We start from the raw sequence: 23,732 nt of genomic DNA, 5'->3' as shown, positions 1-23,732 counted from the left end.
TTGAAAAATTTGCTTGAATTAACACCACTGCTTCATTTAGATTGACTCCACTCTTAAATTGCCGAATTTATACATCTGATATTGCAACCAGGATCAAAAGATCAGTGATTAGTTCATATATCTACTACAAACTTTGGAACTCCAAACGTAAAACATAATATAAATTTAAACATAATTATTAACGGTGATGCGAAATTAAGTAGCTTTAGCGGCGAGGATAACTATGATTAAATGAGCTCCATGGACCAGTACCATAAGGGCCACCCTTGTCGTCACCAAAACCACCGGTGAATGCTCCAGGGTATCTCATGTCAGGGCTGCCTTTCACCGGACCATAAGGACCAACTGTAAAATGTAAATGGAGATGTGTGAGTAGATCGAATAGGATTATATAAATTCCTACTGAAAACCGGGTATGTTGCTTACCTGGTCCCCTAGCCATCGCGTCCATGGTCATGCTTTCAGTCCTCAGCTTCTCGACTTCACGGGCCATTGAAATGAGATTCTTTTCCAGTATTTGCCTTTGTTCCATCTGTTCTGTATTTAATTTCTTCTCGTATTCATACGCGGCCCTAAAAATACGGGACACAAATGCTTAATGAGGCCTGGTTAACAGAATAACTGACAGTGATTAGAATTTTTAACTTTGTATCCTCGTAATGGCTGTCTTTGATTTTGACAATATATATGTATAGGATTAAAGATTCAGACCTGGTTCTCATGAGCTCCTGACGAAGGCCATCGATATCAACTTTCAAAGAGGGTATTTGCTCATTCTCCGCCTGCACGAGTTTCAAATCTTGTGAGAGACCTTGAATCTTTCCTTGCATCTCCTGCTTAAACGCTTCCAGTTTCTGAAGTTCTGATTGTAACTGCAAAACTTCAGTCTTGATAGGTTCAATGGCGCGGAGCTCAGCTTCTAGCTTCAGGCCCTTCTGAATTAGATCCCTTGCCTGGGTTTCTTTATCGGCCCGGATCCTTGGAATGATCTGGCTTAAATTGTGAAGCTCCTCCCTTCCAGCAGCTATGTCCCTTCCAAGAGTGACATTCTCCTCAATCAGAAGCCGATTATTAGCAACCAGCCTGCGAATTTCTTCACGTCGAATTGCAACATCTTCCTCCAATAGACTAAAAGGTACAGGCCCACGTCCTCGGTGCAACTGAGGAGGGGGGGCATCATGGAAACCAGACATCTGATCATTTATCATGTGACGAGGAGGCAAACGGTTTCTACCAGCCATAATGATCTGCAGAAAACAATGTGTGAACTTCTTTAAAAATCAAATTGAGAATAGAAGTACAGTACTTTATATCATGTTTTGGGATTATCATGTGGATTCAAATTGTTTCTTGAATTATTCCCAAAGCGTAACTCTTGTCTTTCACACTAGAGTAATAAAAGTCATTTGGGATTGAAGTAAAGGATCTGACCAAACTTCCTCAGACTAGTAACAAGTAAATACTCTGTACATGGAGGGACAAACTCCAATAACTAGGCATAAGGTAATCGGCAAAGTGCCTCATCACGATCAAACATCCAATCAGAGAGACCCTCCTTGCACATTGCACATTGGGTATTTACCTTTAAAAACCGAATTCTTTGCAATGAATCGATTATAAATTGAATCAGGAAAGTTTTCCCACATACAGCACCATTATAATTATAATGCATGTGTGCATATGTATCAAGCATATATATCTCATCTCTACCTATAATTCTTTCTCAAGCTGGATGACAAGGAATTATGATGCCTATTTCCTTCTCAGGATGAATCCACAAGGAACCATGTTTGCCAAAAGCTCGCAAATTGGTGCTTCTGGAAAAAAAACACTAGGGACAGAAGAAAAAAAAAACTGGGCTTACTTATTTTGGCCAAAATACTTTTGACAAAACCATACTATTACCTTGGTGTCCCTGTATCTAAACATAAACCATAACCTTTTTGCCCAATCTAAGCTTTTGTTCATATTCTCTACTTAGCCGGCCATAAAAAAAACTTCTCAACTTTAATTGGTTTCACCAAAATCCCCTTAATAAAAGCACACTATTACCCTTTGTCTATATATATATATATAAACATAAAACTATTTTTCTCCAATCTAAGCTTTTATTTATCTTCTCCACTTGGCCAGCTCTCCTCTTCTAGAGTTAGGGTCTTAATATATCACTTGAGTATTAATTTATATTAGATTGTATACAAGGAAAGTTTGATTGTGCTTTTATAGGTTCCTAATAGTAATTTCATAATTTAGAAGAGCTTCCACATGCACCCACCCAATAACAAATAAAAAAGACATAAGTTCTTAACTTACTCATTGAAGCTCTTATAAATTAAGTATCCAAACATATAACCACCATCGAAACACTTGTAAAAAAAGTGCTTCCGTATACCATAAGTCAAGCATTTTCTTTTTTAAGAATTTAAACAGGTCCAAAATACACATGTTAGAAAGCAATAATAGATTAAATGGCCAGCAAAAACGAAAAAGGTTCCATATAAAACGACTTGAAAAATCACAAAGGAATCAACGCAGCAAAGGCAATACACATGTTAAAAAGAAACAATGGATTACTCTAACAAATGGATATACAAGGTATGCTAAACTCAATTATTGGGTCATACTTTAAATATTATTATGAACTTCAAAATTTAATTGAAGTCAGTAAATAAAAGTGGATATAGAAGCAATTACAGAAACAATGGGCAACCTTCAATAAGTGATCATATCAAAATTCTATCAAGAGGAGGTAAATATGTCTTGGAGACCCACACTTAAGAACTAGTGACATATCAATGGAACCATAGATTTTATTTCTTGGAGCTCACTCACAAAAGGCATCAGTGTTAATGCAAAGAACAGGAATTCCATGGCATAATGAATTGTGTGTCCAGACAAGAAGTCTGCAACTATGGTCTAGTAAATATATAACAGAGATCATGATACAAAGAAAACTTTAAACAACAGAAAACAATGTTTTGACAAGTATCACCAGCTCAAATGAGGTGACTTACGCTTGGACCATAAACCCAATAAAGATAATTTAAAAAGATTTCTTTCACAAGATAATAGCACAAAGATATCATATATGAGCATCACAAATAATTAAATATAGCGAGGTGACACCAATTGCTAAGGAACTCAGGGTTGTATATCTATAAAAGAATAACAAAATTTATCAATTGTAACATTGTTAATGCATATTCAAATCTAAAATTTTCCATTAATGAGGTGACAGGCATAACATTTATTAGTAGGCAACAAATCTTGTTAAATCCGCCATCCACAGTACTAGGGAGATCATGGATAAAGAAATTTTCAGAAGCCCAATCCCAAAATGGATTTAGGGTACAAGTTCAAAGTAAACAATATTCAAGAAAGACTGCAGCATTTAAGATGTCGAACAACAGTTATTTCAAAAGCAAAGTAAAAAAATGCCGATTTTAGCAGAAACAAGTTCAGTTCAGGTAGCCACAAGACAAGATTGATTTCTAATTAGAAGGAAACATGGCATATCAAATTGGAAGAAATAAAGGAAGCGAGAAAAACATAATATCAACCTAATATTAAAGCAAATCACCAATTTGGAGACTTAGATTGGATGCAAATTGAAGTTAATTTGATCCTACACAATCTTATCCACCCTGAATTCCAAAAAGATTTCATCCCATAGTTCCACTCGCCCAATTAAATCCAATTACAAACAAAATCCAGAATTAAAAGACATCAAGCTCCATCCTTTGCTCTAAACAATACATCAAACATATTGATTTGATTCCCCAAAAAAAAGTCTCAGAAACACATGGAAAGGTAATCACAAGCACACAAAAATCCATCAAATTGAGAAACAAATCCTACAGAATTGGAACACTTACGGGAACCGATTCATGAAGAAATTCAAGATAAAACATAAAGAATTGGACCAAAGAACGTGAAATTAGGGATTTTAGAGAATTAGGGTTTACCTCCGGAGCAAAAACAAGAGAACCAAGCGCGATTGATTCGTGGTTGCAAAATGGATGGTTTAAGGAGAAGAAGAAGGGCTGCTAGAGTCCTTTTATTGCTCTTTTCTAAATGACTAAAATACCCTTTTTTTATTTTCTATTTTGATTGCTTTTACTTTATTTTTTTTATTTTTTTTTTTAGAAAAATTTTGCTTATATAACGTTGTAAAACATGGATAAAATACTGGTATATTGTCGTAAAATTTCAAATTATTTATCAATTTGAGAGATTATCTTCAATTATGCTCGCTATTTGTCTTCATTATAATAAAAATATTCTTTTTTAAAAAAAATAGACTTTATATAAATCAAGAAAACATATAAATTATATAATAAATGGTTGATGATAAAGCTGTATAAAAAGCTTTAAACTATCAAAACTATGCTAACAAATGCATATCCAGTCAAGGACATGTGCATAGAGGCAATAACAATCCATTAGTGCGCTTTTACCCAACCGATACTTTCAATTTTAGTGGAAGTGCATGAAAAATCAAAGCTATGTTTGATTGTCATTGCAATATCATCTAGTTTAAGTTTCTTAGTTTCTTAATGTCCTAGGCTATTAAATATGAAGAGAGAAACACATGGTCAATTTTTATTAGGATTGCGGTAGGAGAAAAAAAAAGCTGATTGAAAATATGATTATTCCTTTCTAACCGGATAACTTTAGTATGGAGGTCTTAAATGTTCTTTCAATAAAATTCAACTACAATGGAACTCCCAGGATGATTATACCTCAGTAATTGAAGATAAGTATCTAATAAGGCCAAGAATTTTGGCCAAAATGGTGCTAAATACATTCAACGGTGAGGCATGATAGGGACAAATGGTAGATTATCTCCACCACGGCTTGGCAACACATGCATGTTGCAGTGGCCAAACCATTACAGTCTTGTTTGCCCAAGTTGTCTAGGGGTAAAGGGTAAATATTTTTGTTTGTCCCAAACAAGACAATTGAAGATGTTGATTTTTTTTAAACAAGAGCCAATGGTGGAACCGGGGGGGCGAGAGGGGCTTAGCCCCCCTTTGGCACAAGAAAGACCAAGCTTGCCCAAGAGAGAATCTCCCTCAAGCCTCAGGCATCAAGAGAAGCCCCCCTTTCTCAGCCCTTTTGGCGCCATGCTGGACACCAGCACCTTTAGCCCTCTCCACATGGCATGCCATCATCTTCCTCTCCCTTTGGCTCTGACCATGCGAGTCCGACGTTCAGACAAGACGGGAGAGAAGAGAGAGAGAGAGTAAGAAGTGAAGGACTAAAATACATATAATCAAGGATCCATCCACCACACTGATAGCCCAAGTTATTAGCATGGCTTCCTACAATGAGGATCTTTGGTACATCTTGAGAGAGAGGTAGTATGGGCTTGCTCTTTGACTTTCCTTTTTTCAACAAAATGAGTGATTTTCTAACTGCTTCTCATGCTAATTCTTGGAGCCCAAGATCCATCCATCTTAAACCTTGAATTCTTGAGGTGAGCCTCTCCTTTTCCTTCCCTCTTTTTGTGATGATGGTTGGATGAGCTAGGAGTTAGTTTGTTAGCTTAATCTTGGTTCCTCTCGTTGGTGATTGCTTTGAGAATTTGTTTGATTGGTTTGCATTGAATTCTCTTCCTTGTTTGAGTGTATCCATGAACCATTGCTTCCTAGGGTTCGTGGTCACTGTAGCTCGACTACTGTAGCATCAGTAAGACTTGATTTATTCTTTGAATTCTTTGGCTTAGAATGAAGCCCAAAACCTTATAAATCCATTGGTAACCCTGAAATTTAGTTATGAGCCAAGCCTAGGTCAGAGTTGCCTTCTTGGTTAAACCTAGTGTTTTTTTTTCTTGTGTTTGTTTGTTTATTCTTGTGTGTGTGTGTGTGTGTGTGTGTGTGTGTGTGTGTTTGTGATTGTGGTTGGTTGGTTAGGTGGTGAGAGCGCATCGCACGGCGAGGAGCCGGCAGAGGAGTAGCTCCCTTGGGGGTTTAAATCGCCTAAGTTGTGAGTGAGAATTTGTGATTTGCATAATTCTACTAGAATATTTCATAAAGATTTCAATCACTCCATTTGAAAGTGTTGCATAGTTTTTATCGTATTGAATTAATACATTGATTGAGTCAGAAGGTATTTTCCTTGCTATTGATTTGTATTGTGATATTCTTGATGTTTGATGAAAAATCTCATGGTTATTGATCGGTTTGGAAATGAATGTCTACACTCTTGATTTATATGAAACTCTTGATGTTGGAGTGAATGTATTTATGATGATTCATATGTTTTGAATTGAAATTATTTGTGAAGCTTTGGTTATGATTTAAAAGTATTCCTTGAGCTTATCGTATTACACTGATGATTTAATCACTTTATAAAGATTTTCTATGCTTTCCGTTTTGTGAATAAAATTCTTTTTGTTTGATAAAAATGTCTTATGGTTACAATGGTATATCGGGTTTGAAATGAAGTTAAAACTTATAAACATGTTATACTTGTGACACTGGTTTTCGTGGAAATTATTCTTATTTCCGATATATGATTATTGTCCAAGACAAGGACTATGTGAAATGACTTGTGAAAATTGTGGATACGGATTTCATCCCCTGTACTTATTTACTATCCTGGTTATGGATCCTTTGATGAGATTTATGCATTGATTGATGTTGACAATGAGGGGTTGTAACCCGCTTGCTGTAGTACGGGGTTCCCATGATCTAGACTTTAGAGGTGGCGTGGAGGACCCATTTCCTTGCTCTCATCAGGTGGCGCGCATAAAACCATGATTTGAATGATACACCGAGAGGCCACAGTCACCATACGTAACTAGTGTTCTAACGTCAAAGTTATGAATATTTTGACGGCTCTCAACTTAATTAGTCTCGATGGCGGCTAAGTCGGAGAGTGTTTTTAGGCCATTGTTCATTCTTCAAGATTTTTCATATTTTATAAAAATTTTGTTTTCATGAAAATGACTTCTCCGAGATGTGACCTTTTGTATATTCTTTCGAAAAGTATAATTGATAATGAGTTTTATTTCTTGATGAGTTGAATCTCGTATTATGTCAACTTTAGTATTTACAAGTTGGAAACTTTATTTCGATCAATTAGAGTTTTATGTTCATTATGAGTACTGTGTACTTGTATTTGCTATATACCGGATGAAAAGTTTTGAGACTTTAATTATATTTATGTGAACACATATTTTGGGATTTTGAGCACTGGTGTTTACTTTCTCGCTTTATATAGTGTTATAAATGTTAAACATGTTCCGAGGTTATATGGTTATTGCAATGGTTTGGTTATTGAAAAATTATCTATTTGCTTTTATATTCTTTTCGAATTGAGCTAACCTACTCACAGAGTGACTTACGTTACTCACCCTCTCCCTTCATTCCAGGCTCTTGTTTGTAGGGTCGTTGTGGCGAGGCGGAGTGTTGGGCATATCCCTATTTGTCTTCCCTTGGTTTTAATCCTTTATATGTTTATTTGTTGAGCATGAACTCATTGTATTAGGAGTGTGGATCCACTAGTATTTTCGTCTTTCCTTGTGTACTAATTGCATGGCTTGTATGTTGTCTTCTTTCATTGAAAACTCTGTTGTATTGGTGTCCAGCTTATTTCTTGAACTTCACTGAAGGGCTTTGTTTATGTTTCTTCCTCTGTGCTATCTCTATGTAGTGTTCTTATTATTATTTTTTTGTTGAACTTGTAAATCAGATCCAATTCTGTTGTGCTCCAGAATTTTGTTAGCCTTACGGCGACTGGAGAGTTAAGTGGTGTGGGTATCCCTCCTCCTGCATGAGTGGTGTGGATCTCCAAATTAAATGTGAATCTTTTCCTTGTGAGTCTTCCACTTTGGAATCTAACTCAAAAGTCATGTTTTATAGTATCTAACTTTTTAAATCCATTAATTTTTTACACTTAATTATAATTTTAAAATTACTAATTTTCCTTTAGTTTATCTTTTCTTCTTTACTCCCCTCTTATTGGACGGTCAAGTCACAAGTAATGGTCTAGCTCGGTAAAGTAGTGGGCTCACTGAGAAGCTCATGATGGCTTACTTAGGCTAGGACAAGCTCCACTAAGCTTTGTAAGCTAGGGGTTGGGTAGAGTTCAACTCTGGGGAAGTTGATAGGCTGAGCTGAGCTAGCTTCCAGCATGGTGAGCTTATGGGTTGGCGAAGTCCATAAGGCTCTGCAAGCTAGGGGTTGGAGCATCCTTCGGAACATTACAACACTAGGATGAGCTCGCTAAGCACTTGGGTTGTGGGCCCCACTATATTCTTTTCAAATTCTGATGCTAAATTTGGCGGTTACGTTTAATTTTTTTAAAAATTTTATATTTTATGTTTCAATTACCTTTTTTTTTTAAACCCTCTCCATCTTTTCGCCTTTTTCTGTTTTAGTCTTGTTGTTTAAGAAAAGTTAGATCTAGCATCTCTCCTTAATTATGTGTCGTGCCGGCGATAAAGAAAAGGAAAGGATCTCACTAACAATAGTTTATTTCACTTTTATTGTTAAGGTGAGTACTCTCTTCCTCAGATCTAGTTGTAGAATATTCATTGTTGTTTCTAAATTGTTATATGCTAATGCCGGATGTTTTGATTGATGGGTTAGTTTATTGTTTCTGTATAGAGATTAAGTTTAATTTTGTTGTTTTTTTATGATTAGGTTCCATTGTAATTCTTTTGTTTATTGCAGAACCTTGATCTAATGTATAAGGATTGAGTTAATGTGGTGTCAGGAAGCACTGCATAGACTTGTATGAAATTTTTATAAGCTCGGTTGTGTAGGTCTACTTTTTTTTTATCTGTCGACTTTGAAGAAATTGAAAAAGATTGGTTTATTCTTTTTGGAAATTTAGTTTAAATAGCCATTAGAGTTCTGTTGAGTTAATGATAATCGTGGGATTGCTTTTAATGCAAAAGGTGTTCAGTTTTACAGCTGTGTATCATATATATATATATATATATATATATGTTTGATAGATTGAATGGAATTGGTTTCAGGTTCTTCCCGTCCACTTATCAATATCTATATATATATATTTATTTATTTATTTATTTATTTAAGGAATATCTTAAGTATTGTGCTTTGGGATTTTGATTCACTATGTATCCCTATGTATGTTTATCATATTTTGTGTCTCAAAGTCTTTGGGGTGCGTTTGATGCGTAACTAAGGACAACACAAGCTGTATAGAACAAAATAAGTAGTTGTCGTACAGCACAATACTTGTATTGTACCTGTTTGATATCTTATGGACATCACAAAAATTTTTACACAATTCTTTGTTGGATTTCTAACAAATTATTGTAAAATTACTTCTGATACCCTTTATACCGTCTTATGTTTCTTTCACAATAAACAATTTCACATGTAAATTTTAAAGTTTTTTCTCAATTTCAATATTAACCTAATTAAATTTTATACAATTAATCAACTTATTAAATCATAATTGTATTTTTAAAATTTTTATAATATAGAAAAAATATTTTATTGCTAAAAAATATAGGGTTAATATCTCAATCCACTAAACAATAAAATTTGTTACTCTATAATCTTATTAAATATACTCCAATCTATAATCCATATAGCCTAATATATAATTAATAATCTTACTAAATCATAATTATATTTTTATATTATATACACTAATTTAAAGAAAATAAGGTTCCCAACAATTAATTTTCACATTGTTTTTACTATATAAACAAATTTACAAAATGTTAAGAGATTAAATAATAAAATTGTAAATATGATTTTCTAAAATTATAAAATTTTAATATTATATAAATTTTCGAGTTGCCAACCAATAGGCTTAAATATAAAAATTAATTTGTAAGATATCATGGAACCAAACAAAAAAATTTCATAAATATTTTTACTAAAAATATAATTATTTTATATTATGTACATCAACATGAAAAAAAATATATAATACAATTAAAAAATTTTATTTTTGGATAGAAATATAAAAACAAATTATGTTAATTTTTATGATTTGAATTTTAATTTTAAAATATCGATCAAGATAATACTCATTTTTATTTATATTGTATAGAAATCAAATATGAATTTAGATAAAAATACATCCCTATTGTATTAAAAAGATTATATATTATTTCAAATTCAAATGGAAACACAAATGCCATCAAGAAACTATAAAATATGGCAAAATAATTATAAATCAATCATAAATATAATTAAACCTATAATCTCAACAACGTGTATCTTTTCAACGTGAATTCTTAATCAATCTCTCTTCTAGGAAAGTCCCTAGAAACCCTAAAATTTTAAAGAGGTTCTAAAATTTTAGAGAAATGAGGGAGAAAAAAATAAGAACAAAGGAAAATAGGAGAAAAAAGGAGTAAAGAGAGAGGGAGTGGGAGGTCAGACTATGAAGATGGGAAAGGATATCGGCGGAGGAAGAGAAGGAGGAGCAAGAATCGGGGACTTGAGTGTCGTGGGATGTGGAATACATGATTGTAATTTTTAATGTTTATTACGGGTAGTCTAGTCTTTTAGTTGTACTGTACCGCAATAAATTTTTTGTACCTAGGTTTTGGTGGTACAAAAATTTTACCTACTTGTGCTATACTCTAACTTTGCCTTGTGCTATACTCCCAACCTTTTTACAAATCAAACGAAGGACAAGAGAAGTTGTGTTGTATTGTACCTCAAAATTTTACGTATCAAACGGAGGTGTTTGTTAACCAATGGTCATTGTTTGTACTTAAGCTTTTGAATCTAAGTCAATCCATAATGTTCATGTTTTAGGGTTTTTATGTTCAAATTCTGATTTTAGTGTCGGAGTGGATTCTAAAGCTCAGAGATTTCTCCAGGTAAGTACCTACATATAAATTATATATTTATAAAATTTCTAGTTACCAACAATGATTTACATAATTATTTATTTATTTATTTTGGATTTGGGTGTTAAAACCCTTCATGATTTACTATTTAAATATTTTATGTTTTGACTTTTGTGCCTATTGATAATTACTTTCAAATTATGTTGATGTTTATTTATTTGATTTCTGGCATTTTAGTATATTACGGATTATATATATGTTAACTTCTGAAGAACTGTTCATTTGGTTATTTATTTACTTCTTTCATTTTTACTTGTTAATTTATAAAAAAAAACGTGTTGTTTGAGTATTGAATTGTTTTCAGAAACTATTATTTATAATATTAATTATGTATCCAGTTATTGATTACTTATGTTTTAATTAATGTTGTGACATATTAGAATTAACTTATTTTGGTATAATTGGAATTATTTTCATTAAAAAACCGGATCACTGAAATTCAGTATTATTGCGTTGACAATAATTTTGGACCTGACATATTTTTGGTATAAAAACTCATAGTCCCTGAATTAACTTTGCACTAACCTTGTCACCCGTGTCGACATATACTTCTGACTTAGAAACTATAGTTTCGTACCATTTCATCGGTAGAGAATAACGGCCTTTGAAATTCTTGCTCGAGTCACCGAGGGTAAACAAATGAGCTCTGAGATTCTTGCTCGGGTCACCAAATTTAAATATATGAATTCTTATTATTTTTTTGTTGGCATTAGTTATTTGGGGGACATATATACTCGTTCATTTGAAAAGTTATATTTGTTGAAATATTCCAAATTCTAGGTTTTATTATGATATTTATTGTGCAATGTCACATTTAAGTATGTTTTTTGAAATTATTGAGTTTTATGTGATCCCGATATTTTTAGTGGGTGCTTAGTGGGATGTCGAGCTCATAATCTGATTGTTAAATTTTCTTCAGAGCAGGAGTACAATAGCTCACCGAGAGTGAACAAGCAGCAAGCCTGTCTGTGGTGTAGGTTAAGCTATAATTTTTTCTCTTTTGTAAAATATGAGTTGTACTTAGAAAATTTTTGTAAATTTCTGATTTTGACTTTTGGAATTTACATTTCTGTTTTGAGATAGATTTTGAGGTCTTGCATAACTATTGTGCTATATATGTACTATGGTTGTGCGGGCGTTTGTCTGTGCACCAAGTCCTGCGAACTAAGTTTGGTGCGTGACATGGGGTAACCTTGCCCAAAGGGTACTGTGATCACGGTGCTACCCTAACAAGCTTTTAGAATTGGCCCAACTAGGCTTGCCCAACAGTGGGGAGCTTCCCAAAGTAAGGATGAGCTCACTCTTTCCTTGGGGGCTCCTAGTTGGAAAGCTTGTTGAGGTTTCTAAAGCTTACCCTAGCAATAGTGACCACAACTTGATGGGAAGGTAAAAGAAAGAGGGGAAAAAGATGAGGTTAAATGAGTAATCTTAGACCCAAAAGGTTGTACGAATTATCTATATATTTGAAAAAGTAAAAGATATATTGAGTCGTCAAACTATTTTACAGACCTAGAATTTTTTTCGAAATTTTTTGAGAGTCTTTAGATGATTTTTCTATAAAAAAATAAACTTTATATCTGCTAAGCTGAAGAGATAAGTCTACTCCGAGACCTCTGGGACAACTCCGGCGGGGACGGCGGTGGTAAAGTAGACAAAGGTAAGAGCAGGGTTCACATTGAGGAAGGTAAGAGGTCCTTCGCACAGGAGGTCAGCTCATCTTCTCCTGGAGTAGCTTTTTCGGCAAGGGGTGTGGCAAAGTGGATGAATGTACGTTTGTGGTCCATCATCAATAGGACTCTTGCAGGCCCAATTACCCCATTGAATGAATGTACGTTTGTGGTCCCGTTGGCGAGCCGGGAGGAGATCAAAGAGGTGTACAAGCTTGACAGTTTCAAAGTGGCCACAAAAGATGGGCCTTGCACTTTGAAGCTTTCCCCGTGGTCGGCGGAGATCGGTGCTGATGGTAGGGCTTCAGGAATGAGATAGTGGATGCTTATATGGAACCTTCCGCTCCACGGATGGTGTTGGAACCTTATCTTGGAGATGGTTAAGCCGGTGGGAGATCTGGTTGCACTATCACAAGCGTTCAACCCTCACAAATGGTCCATCTCCACATTGGTGCGCCGCCGAGCTGGATTCTCGTTGCCATTTGAGGTGGAGCTTAGGCTTGGGATAAGGAAATATACAGTTTTAATTGCTGGAGAAAGAGAGGATTTCCCGGTTTTCCGGTGGGATATTTGCAGATACGTGCTGCATGTACCAAGTGAAGAGGTTGAACGACGACCGGAGCGAAAATGTACTCATGAGATACCTAGCTCGGAGAAAGGTAAGCAACATGTGCATGCACTAAAAGGTAAGCAACAGCCATTGTCGGAGAGAACGAATGACATCGGAATGGTGGAGCTTGGCTTCCATCCGGACAATAATAATGGTTGTAACTCGTCAGTGGGTGTTACTGCTCGTGTTGGCACATCCATGGAGAAAGTGGTTGAGCCCAGCTCTCACTGTGTTCATGTGACTGCTGACTACCCGAAGATGGCGACTGTGACTACCGGTGGTGCTTTGTCGGAAAGGATGGTGGTTGAGCCCAGCTCCCACGGTGACAAGGTGACAGTGCATCCCCCCTATGGGCGTCGGGAGAACCGACTGATGGTCCGAGCATTGTGTGGGCAAGACTCGATGTTCACCCTCAAGCTCGGTTTCCCGAGCGGCGGTGACCTGCAAAACCTAACATCCGGACGTTGCATGAACCTAGAAGACGATGTGTCGAGCATTGGCAAGTGAAAACCAGTACGAGGATAGGTGGCATGGTCAGATTGTCCGAGGTTTCTTGTGATCACGTGAGGAGCAGGCTTGTTGGAGAAAGTGGTGGAATTAAGACATTGGATTCTATAATATTGGTTGAGTCTGAGGGGGTATCGGGCCAGTCTAGCCCAATTTGCAATATGTTGAGGGATCCATTGTTACTCTGTGAAGTGGGCCGCGACTTGGGCAGAGCCTTATCTGGGGAAGAACGGGCTGTTGTAGCTAGTGTTACGGGTTCTGAGTTGAAGGCTGAGGAATTTGGCCAGGATGTGGGCCGTGACTTAGGCCGAGATTTGGGCTGCACTCATAATGGGGTTGGATCTTCCATAACTCCAGTAGTGACTGGGCCAGTTAATGGGCTGAGTGATGGGTCGAATACCAAACTCAAGGGTAATGAGGTTGGGGATGATTATCAATTGGGCTCCAATTTAGCAGTGTGGGAGTAAATTAATTTCAAGGATGAAAAGTCAATGCTAGCTATGGCTCCCCTGATGGGTTTTACTTGGGAATTTTTAGCAGGAGGGTGGGCACTGAAGCCCGCTGTGGGCCAACACTCTGTGGTGGGTGATTCTTCGAATATGAAATCTATTGTGCCGGAAGACTTACACTCTCTATTAGCAGTCAGTGAATCACCAGAAAGTTTATATGAGTCGGATGATTCGATTTCAGAATTCGAAAAGAATTTAAGAGAATTGTTGCCAGATTTGCATGGGGGATTTGATTCAAATGCTGCTGAGCTACCTAGAAGCACCCGACAAAGTGTGAGGCAGAAGAAACCTTCCTCTCGTTTCAATGAACAGGCAGGGTACATTGCGGAACCGCCAAAATCAACTAAGAAGAAGGGGATACGCAGCGACAATGGGGAAGGTACGACTTCCAAACCTCATCTCATTACTGATTTGAATAATGTTCAACTTGCCAATTATTGTGATGCTTGTGGTATTTCATTTACTGAATCTGCTAATGATTGCTTGAACCATATTCGTAAGTTAGAACTTTCTCGTATTGCCCCCGTGAGCGAGATGGTGTCCTCGTTTGGAGGATCGGCTAATTAGGTGTGTCAGTGAATGTAATACTTGGAATGTTAGGGGGTTAGGGAGACCTACTAAGCGGTTTCTGCTGAAGGACTCTTTAAACCTACATTTTGCTGATGTATGTTGTCTCCAAGAGTCCAAGTTTGAAGAGATTTCCCAGGCAGCCTGGAGGGTGATTGGAGAAAGCAAGCTAGATCAATTTTGTTATGTTCCAGCCCATGGCACGGCTGGTGGCATTGTTATTGGTTGGAATAGTGTGATCTTGACTAGGAAGCTAGTGAAGAAAGGCTATTTTAGTTTGACGGTGGACTTTATTTCCAAAAGGGAGAACTTGGTTTAGAGATGTACTACTGTTTATGGGCCTAATGCAAGGGTAATGAAGCCGGCATTTTGGGACGAGCTACGGACTTATGTGGGAACACAGGGAGTTCCATAGATAATTTGCGGGGAATTCAATGCTATCTTTGATATTGGGGATAAAAGCGGTGAACCTCCTAATCTGGATGATATTAGAGAGGCAAATTCTTTTTCACATGATCTTAATTAAATTGTACGAACCTCGGCGATGGGAAGAAGATTCTCCTAGATCAATGGGCAATTGAATCCAACCTAGGTGAAACTCGACAGATTCATTGTCAATTGTGAATGTGCAAACCTTTTCCCCAAGATGATTCAATATAGTTTGTCACGGCTGGGGTCTGGAAGTGGGTAACCACTGCTCAAAATTGAGAACTTTTAGGTACGAATTGGCTTGGTCCACGGTGGAGGGTTTCCACAACCTCGTCAAAAATTGGTGGGAGGAATGTTCTCCTAACGGCTGTGGTGCTTTTATCTTGGCCCAAAAAGTGGCAGGGCTTAGAGGGCGGCTGCAACACTGGGCGAAATTCTCGTTTGGATCCATCAAACTCAAGAAGTTGGCTTTACTTCACCCCTTATCGTCTGTGGAATTTCAACAGGAGAAGGATATTAGGTTGAACTTAAATGAGATCTGTAAGAAAGAAGAGCTATACTAGAGGCAACGATCTAGGCTTCAATGGTTGAAAGTGGGTGATGATAGCACCATCTTCTTCCATGCGGTGGCTAACAGTCGTAAGAAATCATTCCTAATATCAGTCACAATGGTGTAACGACAGCTGACCCTAAGGAAATTGGGAAAGTGTTCACTGAGCAGTTTTAACAACAATTTGGGCTAAAACGGAAATCTAGATTCAAGATAGATTTCAGGAAGCTCCTTGTGAATAAGAATGTGGTCGACTTGTCTTATCTGGAGAGACCTTTTTCGCTCGAGGAAAACAAGACTGCTGTTTTTGATTTGGGAAGGGATAAAGCGCCTGGTCCTGACGATTTTCCCTTACAGTTCTTTAGGTAATTATGGGAGATTCTAAAACTTGATGTGTTGAAACTGTGTGAGGACTTCTATTTTGGGAGAGCGAATTTAGAACACATAAACTGGGCTAATATCGCTCTCATTCCAAAGGTGGAGCCATCGGAGACGCCAGGGGATTTTCGACCCATCAACCTAATCAACTCCTCGCTTAAAATTCTGTCCAAAATTTTGGCTTCTCGCCTGAGCAAAGTCATGAACTCTTTAGTGGACTCCGATCAATCGGCATTCTTGAAAGGATGATGCATTCTAGATAATATTGCTACTGCTAAGGAGCTGATTTTTAGTCTTCATAAGCATAGAATCCCAAGACACATCTTAAAGGTGGACTTTGCTAAGGCCTTTGATCATGTGGATTGGGATTTCCTCTTTGATCTTCTACTTGCTAGGGGATTTGGGGGTAGATGGGTTGGGTGGATTAAGTGTATCCTCTTCTCCTCGAAAGCTTCGATACTGGTTAATGGATCTCCTAAGGGATATATCCGGTATCAAAGAGGTTTGAGACAAGGGGATCCTCAGTTCCCACTTCTGTTCGTGTTAGTTACAGATGTCCTTAGCATGATGTTCACTCACACGCTCAACTCTAAAATTCTTATTGGAGTACCTCTGGGGGAATTTAGTAGTAAATGCAACTTGCACTATACAGATGATCTTTTGATCTTGACCACAGGCGGGCTTGAGGACCTCAAGATAATTAAGCTGATTTTATATTTGTTTGAAGGTATGTCGGGGCTAGAAACAAACTTCTCAAAAACATGCCTTTACTCAAGTAGATTGGGCGAAATCCCTGATCAGGCAGCGGCAGGGACCTTGCAATGTAATGTTGGTCTTCTACTAGTCAATTACCTGGGAATCCCAATTTCTGGTAGGAGACCTCGTAGACAAGAGTGGGAGGGGATTATTCTCAAGGTCAGAAGGAGACTTGTTTCATGGAAAATGCATCATCTTTCCTTAATTAGGAAGACGTCTTACCCTTGTTTGTGAATTCTGTTCTCTCGGCAATCCCAACATATTGGATATCTATCTTCTGGCTACTTTGCTGGGTCATTAAATCCATTGATCTCATTAGAAGAGACTTCCTTTGGTCAGGACCAGGTATTAACCAACCGGGATGTCGACTTGTTAGCTGGAAGAATCTCTGTCGACCTCGTGATCAAGGGGTGGGGAATCTTGGAGCTTGCTAGCTTCAATCAGGCATTATTGGGAAAATGGCGGTGGAAGTACACGACGGATCCTTCTTGGGGAGGTGCAAAGGTGATTCAATATAACTACAGGAATGGCTCGTTGGATATTTGCACCCTTCTCAGACCGGAAGGATCTCCTTTTTTTAAAAAGGGGTTCTTTCATGCTTGCCGACGCTCAGGAGTTGTTTTCTAAAAGAACCTTATAATGGCAGGGAAACACTTTTCTGGAACGATTGCTGGCTTAATGGTAGGGCACCAATATATTTGTGGCCTGAAAGTACAGGGATTGTCTGCAACCTAATAGCAAGATGCAGGATCTCATTAACCTGTTTGATGAGATGCCCTTTGCGGGTTATGAGGAGGTGAGACACTTTCGAGATCGGGTGTGGATGGCGGTAAGTCCGATGAATTGGGTTGTTCTCAGTTAAGTCCTTATATAATTTCTTAATTGACAGTGGAACTAGATGTCCGATATCTAGATTTTTTTGGCGAAACCGGTGTCCTAAGAAAAATTAACCTCTTCAATTGGTTGGCCTGGCATAACAAAATTCTTACGCTGGAGAATCTGGCTTGAAGACGATGTAACAGATTGTCGACTGATACATCCATCATGTGCCATGCGGAATCTGAATCAGTGGATCATCTGTTCATTCATTGCTCTTTGGCTAAACAAATTTGGGATTACTTTATCAGACTTCTGCAGCTATCTTGCCAAAAGGGATTTTGGGGGCCTAGTTGTGAAAGCGATGAATTGGAATATTTGGCTAGCTATGAATGATTGCATTTCAATGCCAACGTATTGCATGCTCACTGTATCATTCTGAAAATTGATCATATGCTTTTATCTTGGTGTTCGTCACTCGCAGAGGGATTTAGGGAGAAAATTGATGATGATATCACTACTGTCAGAAGAAGCTTGGAGTTTTTTGGCCCGCGTGTGAAGGAATTCGTTGACATTCTGCCTACCGATGTGGAACATGACCCAAGCTCAGGCTAGGTTTCGAGTTTGATGTATTAGAGCTTTGGCTCCCAGTTGGCTATTGTTCTTCTTTTGTAGTCCCTCTTTTTGTTGTACTTTGCTTACCACATCTAATAGTAGTTATACTTTTTTTATTTGTTTCCCTCTAATCTAAGAGGTTTATCCACTTTTTTTTTAAAAAAAAAACTATATATTTAAATGAAAATCTTCATTCCTGCTAAACTAAGATGATAAATTAACGATCTAAGCGGTGGCTAATAAAGAAAGAGGGTCTATGGATTCAAGGCATTGTATTGAGGGGCAAGGAAGTTTGATGGATTAATGCAACAAGTCAAGATTTAAATAGATGAATTACCAGAGGTTTTTATACTATGATAAAAAATAAAGATGTATAACCTCATTTAAAATTATATAATTAACAGGCAATACCAAAAGGCACTTAATTCTAATAAACCTCCCCCGCCATAACTAATTGACTATTATACACACATAGTTTCGCATATAGTAAACCATGTAATTTTTTTTTAACTCATAATAATTTATATATATTTAATTTATTTCTAACATTCATCAATATTGCAATGTCTAGACCTGGTGGTTTTTGACTTTTTTTAATATTATAAAAAATATTTACTAAATTCAGCGATGTTTGGGATTATTCTACAAAATCATGAGTTAGTGGAAAAGCAGTAAAACTTTCCCCATTTTTAGCTTTTTTTATTTTTTTTATTTTAAAAATATAGAAAACAGGAGAGTTTCTCCCGTTTTCTATATTTTTAAAATAAAAAATAAAATAAAAAACCCAAAAACAGGGAAAGTTTTACCGTTTTTCACCAACTTGCATATTTTGGTAAATAATCTCAAACATGCGTAATTTAGTAAAAAAAAATTTTGTAATATTTTAAAAAAAAATCTCTCTCTATATATATGACAAGTACTGCTAGGAGTTTGATCACAGGTGATAATTGAAAATTAGCTTGCCTACTAAAAATCAAGTCATTTACCTTTGTTAGTTTTCCCCAACAAAATCCTCACCATGAATACCATAAATAACATGATTAAGAGAGGCTAGAATGGTCAAATAGTTATCTATATCTATCTAAAAACAACAAAATGAACTTTCGTGTCCGATTTGAACTTCTTCCTTCCCTTATACAGCTCTTATATTTTATTGTTGGAATACACTAACATCAACTATTATTATTATTATTATTATTATTATTATTATTATTATTATTATTATTATTATTTTCCGCATTTTCCTTTACTTGTTTGTTCTCACACAAATAGCACTTTTGAACAGAACAAATCAATGCTAGGGGAGGACATGGGCCGGACGACCCATGGTAGTCTGACCCATCCCCTAAAAATACTGAGTGCCCGGGTTTAGAAAAGTTGGTCAAAAACCCGGGTTGAGCTCAAATGTTTTTGGTCAGATTAATTTGTACGGGTTTGGGTCGGATGAATTTTTGACCGACCCGACCCTGACCGATCGAATAAATAAATAATATATATATCATATATTATTTATAATATATATAATTATATATATAATAGTAATAGGTTTGAAAAAAGTAAACATTTATAATACTTGTGTTGTATTTTTAAAAATGTTTGAAAAAAATTTAAGGGGTTGTAGTAGTAGTTTTTATTTAGTTATTTCAATTATTTCATAAAAAAATTATTTATTTTTTTAGATCGGGTTAGTTTGGGCGCAGCCTAATGATAATCGAATGGGTCGGGGTTTGAATCAAAAGCAATTTAGCGAAACATGGCCGACTTGCCCAAATGAATATATAGGTTATATTTTTGAGTCTAGCAGTCAGACCCTGCCCATGCGCATGTCCACCCCTCATTCAATGCATGCACCTTCCCCAAGTAATATCTCTTTTTGCATTATTGCATGCCAACATGCGACGCACCACCACACGTGTCACCAATATATCAAACCCGAGTCGGCAAAGCCAGCTGCTTTAAATTAACAGATAAAAAGTATCCCAAATTCAAATGCACTAACAATCAAGGGTAGTTTCGTCATATACTTCTCCTTAGAGATGTATATAAATTAAGCATTACATGTAGAATTTACAAAGCCAAGTAGAGATCACATTACAGACGTAGAGCATGGCAGAGGTGGCAGCAAAGATGAAGGCTGAAGAGGAGGAGGGCATGAGAGTGATGGTGGCCATTGATGAAAGTGATGGGAGCTTTGTATGCTCTTTCATGGACTCTAGACCATTTCATGGCGGCTAATTCATCCACTCTGGCTCGGCCCCGCTCACTCATTGTTTTCCATGCTCAGCAGCCTTTCCAGCAGTTCGTTGTTCCTGCAGGACAAGGTAAATCAACATTTTTATATTTAATATATAGTTCATGATCTCTTCTTTGTCCTAAGTTTTTTTATATTTCTAAATGATTTATATTTCATTTGTTACCTTGCATTTTTTTGTAGGTGTTTTTGTTTCTGCATCAGTGACTGATTCTATGAGAAAAGCTCAAGAAGAGAACAGTGCCCATGTACTTGCCAAGGCCATAAAAGTTTGCGAAGAGAGAAATGTAATTAAGTACAGAAATTTCAATTATACTTCAAATGATCATCTTAATATTTATTGAAAGAAAAACATAATAAATGATATATATATATATATATATAGGTTATAGCTGAAACTTTGGTTATGGATGGTGAGCCCAAAGAGATGATATGTCAAGCTGTTCAACAAATGTCAGTTGATCTTGTTGTTGTCGGAAGTCGCGGGCTTGGCAAATTCAAGAGGTATATATATAAAAAAATAAATTTTTTTACCTTGATTTTATATATAAATTTTAGTTTCTGGTTTTTTCTTAAAAAAAAATTTGTTTAAAAGTTTTATAATTGAATTAATCTGCATGATATTGTTTTGGTATTTTACAGAGCATTTTTGGGGAGTGTAAGTGACTATGTTGCACACCACGCTAAGTGTCCGGTTGTCATTGTTAAGCCACCCAAAGAAGATCACTAGATTATAATGAGTGTGATATAATAAATTGCTTGTGAGCTCTTTGTAAAATAGTTTATGTTTTCTAGTAATAAGGTCTCTATGTCTCTAGCTATATAAATATGTTTGTCATCTGGTGATGTACTTTTTATTTATGAATTTTATTGATAAATTTATGTAGTTTAATTTTAATTAATTTTGATGTTTAAAAACCAAAAAGCAGCTTTAGAAGCAATGGCAGCTGTCCCGGGTCCCCTCGTTGGAGGAGACGCGAGTTCGATTCCCTTTCGACCCTGCCTCCCGGGTCCGAGAGGGTGAGGACGCTGAGCAATTCTCCCGTCCACGCACTGGCTGAAAGTTGGCGACTTGTCGCCCTCTACCTCAAAAATACATCCATTGATGTATCAAAAATCATCTTTAAGCAAAGATAACATTTTGATTTGGCCGAAAGTAATTCCACGCGGAGAACACAAACTGATGTGCCTTAAAGCATCTTTAGGTGGAGAACAAATTAATGTTGATTTAGAATAAAGCAATTATAAATGGAGGACACATTCGGAGAAGATTTATTGATGTGTCATAAAGCAACTTTAAATCAAGAAGATATTGGCTTGGTATATATAGGCCATTAACATTGATGTGCAAACTCAAAATAGAGAACGTCATGTTGATGTACCACATGTCTCTTGCCATCATCATCTCCTGCGTTGGCAGCGTGGATGATATGACAAGTGGTAATGTGATACACGTCACTATGTGTTGATAATGTAATTGTTGGAAATCCATATGTAAAGACTAATAAAACAAAATCCTCAAAGGTTACAACTTTGCCGCTCATCTCCCCTTTTGTCATATTATATATTTTCAGTCTTTTAAAAATAAAATAAATGCTAAAACCACCTTTGTCCACCTCTATGACCGGGCACTTGGCACATCTAAAAGTGGTAACGAGAGGTGGCCAGACGCTTGTTAGCACATCTAGGGGTGGTAACAAGGCAGGGCCGGAGCAAAAAGGCTCCTTTCTGTCCCTGCGCAATGGCGTGACGGGGATTCTCCATCCTCGATTCCCTGACATGGACAATTTGTTTCCCCATCCCCATCCGTGCTCCCCATGGGAATTCTCTATTTGCAAACATACTATTACATTTTGGAACATGAAAACTACTTTACATAGATATATTTATAAAAACATGATAAAATCAAAATTACTCAACATAGAGCTCAACAAACTTGTCAAACCAACATATAAAACTTAAAAAACAAATTAGTTTTTGATTATTTATTTGGATTTTGATTATTTATTAAAATAATTTGTTGTTTTAATTTATATAAAACCTCTCATATCTAATTTTAATTGTTATTAGTTTAAAATAAGTACTTTATATGATTAGTCCAATTTAATTAAAATTAGAGTTTTTTATATCAGCCTTTTGAATATTTTAATGTTGGAAAAAAATTATACACACACAGGATCTCCACTGGGCAGGGAAGCATTCCTAGCCCTGTCCATCATTTAGGAAACAGGGACGCGGATTGACTCGTCCCCGCCCCCCGGAGAGGGGTTTGGGAACCCCATTCCCATTGGGTCGGGTCCCCGCGGGGATCAGCCACATTACCACCCCTAGGCAGAGGGGGGAGGAGGGCGGCCGACCCCCTGTCGCCGGCGAAATTAGTGAACCTGTGGCCCGAGATGCGCTCTGCCCCCCTTCCCCAGCCGGACCGCCCCCCTTCCCCCAAATTCCAATGGCCAGTGGTCCCTCGACTCATGGGTCCATGAGAATTGAGGAGGCTTCTCTCCCCTTTCCGCAGCCCGGCCATCCGCGGATCCACCCACGGCCTGGGCCAGCGCCCTCAATCATCAATGCCGGATGGAAGCGTGAAGGCCAAGGGAGAGCTTTGAGATTAAGAAAAAGAAAAGCAACCATCTAATCAAGTTCAAAAGAGCCAATAAAAACTTGAAACATGTTTATTTGTTGGAGAAATTTCCGTTGTGGCTATTAATTATATAATATATTAATACATATATAACAACCTATCATATTAACATTGCTACATGGTTTACTTCTCAGCCATTTTCAAAGATTAGAGATTCTAATATCCTCGTTTTTTTCTTGATAAACAACACTTCTAATTTGTAATCTCCATCTAATTTCTCTCTTCCTGTCCGACGATCAGAGAAGGTGGAGGTTTTCTCTATTAATCTTTTAATTTATTTACTTATTTTCCATCATTGTGATATATATTTATTTTTTAAAATTTGTTAAAAAATTTGTGAATTTGAAATTGATTAATGTGGTATGTGGATAAGTGGATTTAGATAACATACTATAATTTAGAGATGTGGCATTTAAATTGATATCATTAATTTAATTTAGATATTTGAGTAGTATTAAAATGAAAATTTGTGATTTACTAATAAAAAATAATTATCTTTAAACAAAATTTTAAATATAAGATATCAATTTAAAATAAAACTTCATTTATAAATACTAAGATCTTAAATATAAAAATTAAAA

At 36.5% G+C, this 23,732-nt stretch overlaps 1 protein-coding gene and 1 pseudogene across 1 annotated transcript; one reads left to right on the top strand and one right to left on the bottom strand.

Moving 5' to 3' along the window:
- On the bottom strand, positions 1 to 4,025 carry LOC120283378 (protein FLX-like 3). The gene is made up of 4 exons (XM_039290047.1): positions 3,966 to 4,025; positions 712 to 1,247; positions 427 to 572; positions 1 to 345 (listed from the first exon to the last, which is right to left on the bottom strand). The coding sequence occupies exons 2-4, from the start codon at positions 1,239 to 1,241 to the stop codon at positions 206 to 208; spliced, it is 816 nt and encodes a 271-aa protein (XP_039145981.1). The 5' UTR covers positions 1,242 to 1,247; positions 3,966 to 4,025; the 3' UTR covers positions 1 to 205.
- A 16,294-nt stretch (positions 4,026 to 20,319) lies between these two features.
- On the top strand, positions 20,320 to 21,396 carry LOC120249992 (annotated as a pseudogene).
- The last annotated feature ends 2,336 nt before the right edge of the window (positions 21,397 to 23,732 follow it).

This window comes from Dioscorea cayenensis, chromosome 19 (genome assembly GCF_009730915.1).
Source record: "Dioscorea cayenensis subsp. rotundata cultivar TDr96_F1 chromosome 19, TDr96_F1_v2_PseudoChromosome.rev07_lg8_w22 25.fasta, whole genome shotgun sequence".
Classification (NCBI taxonomy): Eukaryota; Viridiplantae; Streptophyta; class Magnoliopsida; order Dioscoreales; family Dioscoreaceae; genus Dioscorea; species Dioscorea cayenensis.
Note: the sequence above shows the minus strand (reverse complement) of the source record. Positions and strands in the feature narration are given on the sequence as shown.